Raw genomic sequence first — 12,012 nt, forward strand, 5'->3', positions numbered from 1 at the left:
TCAGAAGGATTTATTTATCAGCTGCAGCATTTTAAAATTACAGCCAGCCACTGCACTTGTCTGGTTAGGAAATTTAACATACATCTTGAATCATATATCTCGCTTCCACCATTTGGTAAAAACAGGCAACTTCAAGAAGCAAAATGTCTTTGTGTTTTTTCTCCAAAATTACATTTTTGTTTAATTCAGAGTACCCAATTCTTCATTTTTTCCAATTAAGGGGCAATTTGGCGTGGCCAATCCACTTACCCTGAACATCTTTTTGTGTTGTGGGGGTGAGACCCATGCAGACACAGGGTGAATGTGCAAATGCCACGCGGACAGTGAGCCAGGGCAAGGATCGAAGTCAGTTTCTCAGCACAGTGAGGCAGCTGCGCTGTCTCCAAAATTACATCAATGGGATAATTAAACTCTGCTTTGGTCTGACAGCTTTCTAATTATTTAATAAGCCCAAATAAGTAGCTTTGGTTTACACATTAAAAAGGATTATATTCTGTGTGGTTATCCCTTCAATCTGAGAAGTATTTAGAGATTTTGAATCATTTGTCAAATATTATCTCAATGTACCAAAAACAGGTTTTAAAGAGCCAGAAATGTGCTACTAAACTGGAACTGTGACCAGTGGGTAGCACAAAGGTTAGTACTGTTGTTTCACAGTGCCAGGATCCCAGGTTCGATTCCCAGCTTAGGTCACTGTCTGCGGTGTCCCTATGTACGGTATGCATTGTTTGTACAGCATGCAAGAAACAATACTTTTCACTGTATACTACTGTAATACATTTGACAATAATAAATCAAATCAAATCAAAGCATATTCTCCCCATATCTGTATGGGTTTACTCCTGGAGCTCCGGTTTCCTCCCACAAGTCTGGAAAGACGTGCTGTTAGGTAATATGAATATTCTGAATTCTCCCTCAGTGTACCCGAACAGGTGCCGGAGTGTGGCGACTAGGGGACTTTCACAGTAACCTCATTGCAGTGTTAATGTAAGCCTACTTGTGACACTAAAAAAGATTATTTTTATATCACAAGAACAAGTGCAACTGCCTTCAAAGAAACAACACCTTGATGAATAAAACATTTGGCAATTCCACCTACATATCAGCAAATGAATATCTGAGTCACAGAACAGAAATGCTCCAGATTCCAGGCAAACCATGAACGTTGCAAATAACTTTCAGCATAATATCGGATACAAGTTAAAAAGTGATCATTTCATAAGATTGCACATCAGCTGCAAACATGACTTGGGAAATGCAAACACAGATATTTGTTGAGCATCTTCGCATAACGACAGTTCCCTCGCAAGACTGAAAGCAAATTAGTGCAGAATCTGAAACAAAAACTGAGAATGCTGCAAAATCTCAGCCGGTCTGACAGCATCTGTGGAGGGAGAAAGGAGCTAACGTTTCGCACCTGGATGACTCTTTGTCAAAGATTGTTACACTATTAGACTGAAGGCTGCCATTACTGCCTTTCTGTGTAAGTGCTGCTTACAAAGCCCGTTGGCTGTTGATTACTCATTCCATAATTTAGCCATAATTGTACCTTCTGGTGCACCATTCTATCGCTCCTCGGAAATGATGCAGCCCCACATTCCTCACTTACCCAATTTTATATTTCATGATTTTAAGTTTCCTCCTAACATGTCAAAACAAGTAATAAATATGCCCCCTCCCCCCCAAAAAAATGGTTTCTTTATCTTAATGTTATAAAGTCTAGCTCTCTTAACAAAAAACAATTAATGCTTCATCACTAAAACATGAATAAGGTTTCTCTGGATTAATAAAACCCACAGCACAAAGCATCATAATTAAGAGATTGCATTCAAACTGAGGATTGGGCCAATAATTAAAGAGGGATTAATCGGGAGTTTCTGAACTGACTCAACATCCTGCAATAAAGCAAGTGGAATCTGTTCTGTAAACTGCTTCAAAACAACTTGTGAACCCTTGTGTGCAGCACATGCTAAAGTTGAGATTTTGCAAGGCTGCATTTGAGTTATTTTCTTAGTTTCTCTAAACCAAATGTTTTGATCAATTTTCAGTAACACTTGATCAGTGATACAATGATATCACTGGACTCTCTTCTAAATGCTTTCTCATTGCGAAGTCTGTCAGACATCATTTCCCCTTTCAGATGAACTTGCAGGTGGCGCAGACAATACCCGTCTGTCACTTTGAGGCCTCAGATCTGTCCCTTCCAATCTTTCAATGCTTTCAAGTATTAACACATTCTGTTGAAAGTGACAACTGGAAGAGGAAATGTAATTCTGTCCCATGAGGTCTCAGGACCCAGCAGATGACCAGCGCTGGTGACTGCAATAACAATAAGCACCCACCACTGCTGATTGCCAGGCCTTTGTCACACCATGAGATCTTAATCAATCTAACGCTGACCCCCAATGACAGGAGGAAGATGGATGAGGAAGTAAGTGACCCTTGACCCCTGCTCCATAATTGTCCCGTCAGAGTTCTCTCTTGCAGAAACAATAGGGGCAGTTCCCATTCAAAAAGACTCAAACACAGTCAGTGTTACTTGAATTAAATGGGGGTGAGGTGCTGGGGAGAATCCTGGTTCCCTACTGTGACACCTTGTCAGTCCTGCCACAGCAAAGGTAGATTTTTACATTTACAAAAAACAATAATCTATTTACTTTCTAAAATAAAATGAAGTTCAGATTGACGATAAAAGATAAGGAAATGACCCTTAACTTTGCAGGAATGTGCACCATCATTTCACTGCACTTAACCTAACTGACTCGTCTTCACCAAGCAACCGCTGCTCTCGTGCAATAAAAGTGGTTACAATTTGAATAAAGAAATTAAATATTGAATTATCCCCTTAAGTCTCATTTATTCCTATAACTTGCTTGCTTTCTTTTTTACTTAGTAAGAACTGGAAAACCAAGACTGCAAATGGGGAACAGTTGATCTCTAGATCACTAAACACATAATTCCGATTTATCCTTTTTAAACGATATTGTGATTACAAAAAAATGATCAGAAAATGAATTCTGTTTGTATTGTATCTGCAACAAGTATTTGGAGTTCGTCACTCAATGAGACCTTTGGCTATGTTAAAGGATTTGTTTAGGTGGGTGGGGGGGGGGGTGGGGGGTGAAGTTACGAAAGGTTATTTTTGAACTTTGCAACGTAATTAGCTACACAAAACCTGGGTGCAAAGCTAATAAAATATATTTTTTAAAAACCTTGTGTGGAATTCTCCATCATGTTTTCTGGCGCGACTAGTGCAGTTCGTCAGCCCTGCGCATGCGCGGCCAGGGATCCAGCAATTTTCCGGCCATATTCCACGCGATCCCCGTGTGTTCCACGCCGTGCCGGTGCTGGCACCTCACAGGTACCAGAATCGGTGAGGGATTCATGCCGATTTTCCCCTCATGAATCACCTGCAGATTCTCCGTTGGCGCAGGAAAGGAGAATTCTGCCCATTTTTATTCTATCATTAATCAGGACAACCCAATGGCGGCCCATTTTGCTACAGATCTTGAGTCCATGTGTATCCTTGAGTGGCCAAATCAAACTGATCACATAAAGCTTATAAATCTATGAAAGGTAACTTGCATTTCTTTTACCACAATGAAAACATGATGATATTAATATCATGCAGTATTTGAAAAGGCGAACATAGGAATATTTAAAGGCATAGAGTACATAACTACAACATTTCTAAATGACAGTTAAATTAGTTTGACAGACATTTTGTGTTTCCATGGTTTTCCAGCTTCTTCTTAAAGTATAAATTTACTTTCCATTAAAGGAATTATGTTCTGAACAAGCACTATCATTATGTTATTTTTCTACTTGTTGCAGTTCATAATCAAAAATTCGTCAACGATTTCTAAAATTAAATTAAATTAATAAAGTAAAAACCGTTTCACGTCATTTTAATCGATTTTTGAATCACCTCTTGTATTTTTTATTTATTTAGCAGAAATCAAATTACTTTCTGCTGAATTGAGTGTAAAATTTTCCTTAATTTAAAGCCTCTATTAAAACTGAATCAATATCATGTCTACTCTGTTGCTTCCATTGCAAAGTCACTTTGGTTTTACACTTACCATTAGATGTATTAACTACAATGGAAATTCAACAGGAAAATTACAGCAATAGTTCTTCAACAATTTAGAAAAAAAATTCTAATACTTTACTAAATTTGTATGATATTGAGAGACATGATGCAGCACTCCACCTTGGCTGTAGTATAATAGTGAGGGCATTGTGGCAATTTGAAAAGAAATCAGTTGTAAAGCTCTGCTGTTCTATCTTACTTTGGAAATTACATTAGCTTAAATTGTCGGCTTTAAAAAATATAGAGGTACTAAAATGTCATTGTGAGCTGGATCCTTTTGAATGGTGGTGTTGGAGAAAGTTCAGTATGACATCCATCATGACCAATTATTTACAAACAATACAGGGTTACATTAAGGAATGGGATACAAGCTCAATGGCATTATCACTGGCATTGAAATAGGTATTCAAACTATTCTAAGTATTAAATATGTTAGGGATGTGCTATGTTGAATTATTTCTATGACATTTGGTGCTTGCCTAACTTTATTCCTTTAAGAAATGATTCAACACGATTTCCACAACTCTAATTTTGATGGGATAAATGACATTCTCAAAACTATTTTTAAACAAGTCATTTTCCTTCTGTATTTCAGTTTATCTGTTACACTATGGAGTCAAAGAAACACCACCTGGAACTGACAGAATTGTTAATCACATTGTTCTGTCTTATGATGTCCCACTGGAGCAGCTAATTATCCCTGTTTACACCATATTGTCCCATCACTAATTAAATTACTTATGTATAAAGTCAAAATGGAATTAGTCCAAACACAGTATTATATCCTACCTTGGCACTCTCCATTCTGTTCTTCATATCCAGTGTTACACAGGCAGTTACCAATGGGCACGAGCCATTCTCCGTCCGCACCACAATACATTTTTGGCTCATCTTTCTCCTCAGAGTTGTTCACACAGGAACCACGCACTTCCACAAGGGATGAAGTGTCAGCGCCTGTGATGGTGTCAGGGAACTGTGCCAAGTTGTGTACTGTCAGTGGGCACTTCTTGTAGAAAACACGGACAGATACCAAGGCAATGCAGGCACCTACATCTTGGAATGCCAAGTAGAAGCCTTTTTTAGTCAGCGGCCCTACATCCCGCACCTCAGTGTTCAGTTTCATCACCCGATCACCAATGTCTACTTGTGTAAAACTCTCATCAGCTGCAATGGTGTCAATCTTTATGTACCGGTTTTCGGAGATATACCACTCATTATCATTATTTGACTCAAAGTAAAATAGGTTAAAGGTCTCTTTGCATGTGCCCATGACACCTGGCAGACTGTTGCAGTCCCGAAGGGTAAATTTAATCTCTATGTAAACTCTCTGGGCTCCCTCACGAGGGATCCAATCAGTCCGTAGCCAGTTATTTTGATTTGCCTCCATCACATTGCAGACCTGGTATGTACGGATTGGCGTATTCTTCTCATCCATTATACTCACTTCCTCCCACTGTTAAAGCAAAATATACATATCTTTTACTACCGTACACATATTATTGTGGAATCATAGAATTTACAGTGCAGAAGGAGGCCATTCAGCCAATCGAGTCTGCACCGGCCGTTGGAAAGAGCACCCTACTTAAGCCCACACCTCCAACCTATCCTGTAAACCCAGTAAACCGACCTAGCCTTTGGACAGTGCTAACCACTGTGCCACTGGGACAGTATTTCAGATTACTTTTGTTGATTAATGTAAAATGAACGTTTTTTAAGAAATATCTGCCACAAGAAAGTGCACTTCTCTGCATCCCCCAAGACCTGCCCAGATCTGCTTTGTATCCATGCAGCAACAATGAGTGGAACTGGTTGGTTAAAGTGAGAAATTTTAATAATTGCACGCGTTTGCATTGCCCTTCAATAACATAAACACCCAAAAATGCTTCCTGAAGGAAAGGCAGATGCCAAGGAGCAATAACGTGTTAACGGAGATAACTGATGGTCAGAGATAGGTTTGCAGAAGGTTCTGGAAGATGGGGTGTAATACAATAACCCGGAAGGTTGAGGGAGAGAGTCCCCATGGGCCGAGGGAGAAAGTGCAAGAACCCAGATTTAGAACAGCAGAGGGTGGAAGCAGAGAGTGTTGGAGGAGGCTGCAGACAGAGGGTGGGGTATGGCTGGGATAGATTTGTAAAGGTAAACAAGGACTTTGGTGAACTAGGGATCATCAGCAAACAGAGAGGCAAAGGTGATAGCATAAAAACAGATGAGTTTTGTATGAGTTAGAATTTATGTAGGATAGAACCAATCTACTTTTTTGGATAAAGTCCTGAACAATAACTTGTTTCCATTCCGTAAAGCAAAAACTTTAAACTTGTTGTAAATGTGTCAGGTTGAATATTTTTATATTAAAAACCTTGCTTGAAATGTTTCTTTTTTAAATGTTGCCCATTACCTCACGTTTGTATTCAAAATCAGTCTTCACAAACTTGTTCTAAATGGGACAGTATGAGTTCTTTGTACAGGGTAGCGAGAAGTCAGAATGTTGGATAGTATTTAACCATCCCCTGAGCAACACCCTTTCATCCCGCGTTTTGTCAATGTGGCTGGTTAGGTTTAAGAAGAAAAAGAAAGTGGAGGCGGCGAGCGGCACCTGCTATCTGGCCGAGCTGGCCACACATGAGTCCTCATGTCGGCCCCATAATCTCTCCTCATTACCCTGACTTGCGGGGGGAATTAATAAAGAAGCAATGACCATCGCGTCATTCTGAGCTCCCGGGAGACAGTTCCAGGGTTTAATTTATCAGCGCAATGTGTTAAATCTTGTTAGCGACAAAACGATAAACTCTCATTAGAAGCTGGCTTTAAATGAAGCTACACATCAGGGTCACTCGTGTCTGCCCCTCGCCCACCAGCTTCATTAACTGTGTGCACTTGGAATCATTGGAATCCCTCGCCGCCCCTATTAATTAATGTTCGGTGCTATCAGTTATTCTCAACGGTACAGTTGTAATTTAAACATTTTTTTGTTTACTGTAAATCCCACCTTAAACATTGCTCGTGCTCATTGTTGTAAATTGTGTGAAGGTGTCATTAGAGCCAGAAGAGCATATTTCCCTGTGCACCATATTGTAATAAAACATTGGCCCAGAGAAATCGAAATGTCTCAAGTGCACTTTGTGCGGTGGAGGAGCAAGGAGCTGTTTAATTTTTCACAAGTGTTTATAAATAGGTTTGAAGTGCATGTTATGAAAGCAACTAACCTCTCAATTAGGTGGAAAGCTTCAACATTAAACACCGCTTTGTAAATAATAAGCCCCCCCCCCCACCACCAGCTTTAATGAAATGGCTCAGCCATCACACCCCAAACCCTTCGCCTAAGGAACCATTTCATTCAAGACGACTATCATTAGCAGACCACCCTCCCCCCTCCCTCACTGCGGCCTGGCCTCTGCAGTCGGTGACCTTGTCTGGGTGCTGGCTGTCCAGGGGAAATGTGACTGTTGCTGGGATGATGCTGGTCGACACCCACCCCCCTCACCAGCAAAGGGTCCATTCCCGACTCTGCCGGCTAACTGTCAATCAACCGGCACTTGGCAGCTCGCAGTCCCAAGACCAGCAACGTGCAAATGCACACGCCGCAGAGGAAATCTACAACTCAAGTGCAGCTCATTCAAACCGTATCAATCTCCTTCGTGTTTGGATCTGAATCCATTGAAATCGAATCAATAGTGCAATCCTTACTAGAGATAGGAGGTGGGGTGTGTTTGTTTAATTACTACTGAAGCATTGTGACCCAGGAGCCTTTATGACCTTCCTATGTGGAAGAAAACATTGGGGAGCTACCTGGATGCAGAGTGCATTCATGTTTGCTTTAAATGATACATTTAAGAGTATTTTGCTGAAGGGGAATTGGAAAGAAAATATGTCGTTTTTTTAATTTTGGGGTCCAGGATCAGTGAATTGACAGCCTGTGTCTTGTGAGGAGTTACAGGCGGTAGGTCAGCGAGGCTGGGAAGATGGGCTTGTCACTGGCAGAAATCTAAGGCGCACCTTTTCGTTCTGTTTTGACATTTTTCACTTATCTGGAAATGGAGACCGTGTGCAGACTCCCTGCTAATAATCCCACCCCGAGCTCCCATCCCAACCCCAACAGCAGATCAGCTTGTTCTGCCTCCCCTCTCTGATCTAACCCCTAACCACCCCAGGCCGGTTGTACCCTGAGGGAGTTCCTCTCCCCATGATAATCCCTCTCACACCTGGTTAACCGGACACCCTCCTCAGTCCTTCGCTGTCGTCAATGCAAGGACTATTTTTTCCCGATGTTCTAATACCATTTCCATTAACTAGGCATTGCGACCTTGTATTGGGGCACCCGCTCTGAGAGCTTTTGAAAATTCGCACAATAAGTGCCCTATAGTTGCTCTGGACAGTTCAAGTGGTTTTCTGAATCGAGATCCGTTATCTACTTAACCAGCTCGGCTTTAACCCTGGCCGTTCGGGTTTCCAGTCCTGCATTGCTGGAGTTTTCCGAGGGGAGGATATAATTTCTCCTCACAAAGGCTAATTCAGCTCACGGCAGCATTTTTGGAAACCTGACCTTGCCTCGCCGCGATCAGCTCCAAATCCTCCCATTAGCCCGGCAACCGAATACTTCTCAATGTGAGATAGTTCAAGTTGTAATACTCACTCCGCCTTCGGCAGGGAATGCTTCCCAACCCAGCTCCCCTTGAACAGACCGGGAATCCAATAGAATAACTGTTGGGAGTAAAAGCAAAGCCATTAGGAGTGGACAAGTGCAGCAGTGGATACATGGTTCTCAACCTCCCTATGTTAAGCGTCTCCACAACTTGCCAACATTGCGAATAAACCGGACAAATCCTTTCAAATGGGAATGAAATGACCAACCCAACCCGTCCTGTTGTCCTGCCCCAACTTTATCAACTGTTATTTTTTAACATCACCCCGGCATTGGAACCGGACAGGTATCGTCTGATATTGCTGTATCGTCTGATATTGCTGTGCATACACTTACAGTTCGACTTGAAATGTCATTGGATTGACATTCGGAGTCATTGCTACATTTATTGAGCAGAGTTCGATTGCAATGCAGTTCTCAGCAACATGAGGGGGCCTCCGTTTGGACTGCTGAATATGTTTGTGTGAAATTGAAACTAAATAATAAGACAGGCAGTGCCAGCTTTATTGGTAATTTCAGTGGTAATGTGGGAGCCGTGCAGAGAGATGGAACGGTTGTAATGCCGTCTGCATTGCACACTTGCCAAACACTTTCTTTATATACATGTATATAGGTTTAGGTGAGAAGGGAGGGGATATTCTCTAGTAACGAGTTCATAAGCAGCAGTGTTTTCCCCAAGTTTTCAAGGGGGCTTGGAATAGCACCCGCGATGGTCATCAGGTCGTGTTAGGAGCCTGAAACACACTCGTAAATCTTATTCAAGGATCCGTTGGAAAGCGCCCACTGACTTCTTGCTGACTGGCATCTCATTCCGATTTTCAGGGGAGTGAGGGAGCTGAAATGCCACAGACCTTTCACAGCACCCCTCCACCCCCCTTCCCCCACCCCCAGCACTGCAAGCATGTTGCGAATTCCATGCCTGGTCCCTGTGGGTGACTGGAAGGTAAGCTCACACTGCGGGATCGCAATGAGGACTCAATCCCCTGCTTCAGAATGGAGAGCAGACGTGGACTGAATGTTAAGAACGGCCGCCGCAAACCTGGCTGCCATCAGCGAATAACTTGTGTCCTTTTTTTTTGTTATTGCACCTTTCCTCACAATTGGACTACTTCAGTGAAGTGAACCCGCTGCATTTCAGCCGAGGCTGGGGGCCCTGAAAAGTGGGAGTTCCCAGAAATTCATTAAAATGAGTCGTCAAATCTCATTCCGATTGCAGGGCGCACTCACAATGCGAGACTGCAGGCTGAAACTGCCACTTTCCCCCCCTCACAATGTGAAACTGCAGGCTGAAACTGCCACCCCCCCCCCCCCCCCCCCCTCACAATGTGAAACTGCAGGCTGAAACTGGCCTCCCCCCTCCCCCCCCCCCCCACAATGTGAAACTGCAGGCTGAAACTGGCATCCCCCCCCCCCCCCAACACAATGCGAGACTGCAGGCTGAAACTGACACTTTCCCCCTCACAATGTGAAACTGCAGGCTGAAACCGACACCCCCCCCCCCCTCACAATGCGAAACTGCAGGCTGAAACTGACACTTCCCCCCCCCCCCCCCCCCGTCTCACTCCAATGCGACTTCCATTCGCTATTTCAGCAACTGGTAAAGATTGTTATCCGCTATCCCAGCTTGGACTGGATTTGGAGCTGGTCACACACACACACACATTGAGGGGAGCTGATAGCAGAGATGTGAGGGTGGCCAAGCGGGCCACTTTCACCATCCCCCTTGGTAAATAGGAGTCGGGGAGCAAGCTCTGTCGTCCGCTTCAAAAATTGAAACTCCTGCAGAATTGCCCGGGGAGACTGTTCAAGAAGGCAAAACACATTTCTCCCGCACGGTGAGGAGGGAAACAAGGCGAGCGCTGGGAGGTGAGTGAGCAGCTCATTTTCCCTGCCCCGGGCAGGCTTCAGTATCTGCCTCTCTGACTGTGACCAGCCCCTCTCCTCTCCCCTCCCGAGTCTCCCCGATCGCACTCGGTGGCTGCTGAGGGGGCGACAAAGTTCACAGATCCGCACAAAAGACAAAACGTTTCTCTCATCGCCAACTTACCTTGGTTGGGCGGATGGACCTTTGAGTTATAGAACGCTGCAGCAGTGCCGAGTACCAGCGCCCAGGCGGTTAACTGTACAATCCCGGCCATGGTTTAGGCTCAGTTTTATTATTATTATTGTCAGCCCTGCACAGTTGAGCTTCACTTTGGATCGCTCTTTCCCGGTGGAATAGTGACTGGAGTTTGGGAAGCTGCAGTTTGTAGACATCGCGTGGGGAGGAGGAGGGGGCGGGGTCAGCACCTGACGTCAGCCGCCAATCAAATGGAGCCAGTCAAAATACTTCTCTGGCTGATCAGACCTTTCCTCAAACTGCAATCCCCCCCCCCCCCCAACCACACCTCCCAAATATATCTCCTGTAATCACCAGGCCTTTCCCTGCTGTCCACACCACCCACAAATAGTCCCAGTTTCTCACCAGAGAGGGACATCTCCTTTCATTCTGCCAAGTGGTGTGTCTGGCTGCAGGTCTACAGAGATTATCAGTGACAGTGCCAGGACGCCCCCCCCCCCCCCCCCCCCACCCAAACAAACATTACAGAGGGAATTGAAATTTTTGAAGTTGTGCTCTGTGTGTTGGAGGGAGGAGAGGGACCAAAGGTATATATGCCTTTGTAAATGGTCTGGGGACACAGATTTTGGACATTTGCGAACATGGAGAAAATAAAGGCATTCTGTCAACGTTCTCTACGCGTTTTCAAGTTTTGAGTCAGCTACTGTCATTTTCTCCCCACTGGGTGAAAGTTAAATGCAGTAAATCCGTTCACTCTGTTTTGGACTGCGGTGGGGGGGGGGACATCATAAACGTTTTTTTCATTTTTTTCCTCAGCGGTCCCGAGAACATCTGATGGTAGGCGGGAGGCTCTCTGCCCTCTTTAATCGCAGGTAGCCAGTCACACGATCAACCGTGTTTCACCTTGCAAAGATGATTCAAACTGACTATTCAAATCAGGTTGAATGACTGCATTCTTCCAGACAGGCAATGCCCTGGCGTTTTCCCCCTTTCAGCTGCGCCTGAGAAACATTTCAGTCAAGTCTCTTGACTTTGGAGCAATTGAATAGCAACAATGCACTGGATATGCGAGAACTGTACAATATCAGTACATGGCCAGCCTGGTATGGCTGCGGGGTGTACAGGGCCAAAATAAAAATCATTTCCAAATTTCCAAATCTCGTTTAACTGGAGGGTGTATTATATTTTTTAAAAAACACTTCGAAATCTGGTGCCTCTCGT

General features: G+C 43.7%; 1 protein-coding gene across 1 annotated transcript in view; it reads right to left on the minus strand.

The window, feature by feature from the left end:
- epha4l (eph receptor A4, like) overlaps positions 1–10,977 on the minus strand; it is a 145,438-nt gene extending 134,461 nt beyond the window's left edge. Inside the window, exons 1-3 of the mRNA XM_038815627.1 lie at positions 10,780–10,977; positions 8,724–8,791; positions 4,883–5,546 (exon numbers count right to left, since the gene is read on the minus strand). Coding sequence (XP_038671555.1) covers positions 4,883–5,546; positions 8,724–8,791; positions 10,780–10,870 — 823 coding nt within the window. The 5' untranslated portion in view covers positions 10,871–10,977. The remainder of the gene's footprint in view (positions 1–4,882; positions 5,547–8,723; positions 8,792–10,779) is intronic.
- Between the last annotated feature and the right edge of the window lie 1,035 nt (positions 10,978–12,012).

Source organism: Scyliorhinus canicula, chromosome 13, assembly GCF_902713615.1.
Source record: "Scyliorhinus canicula chromosome 13, sScyCan1.1, whole genome shotgun sequence".
In the NCBI taxonomy this organism is placed as follows: Eukaryota; Metazoa; Chordata; class Chondrichthyes; order Carcharhiniformes; family Scyliorhinidae; genus Scyliorhinus; species Scyliorhinus canicula.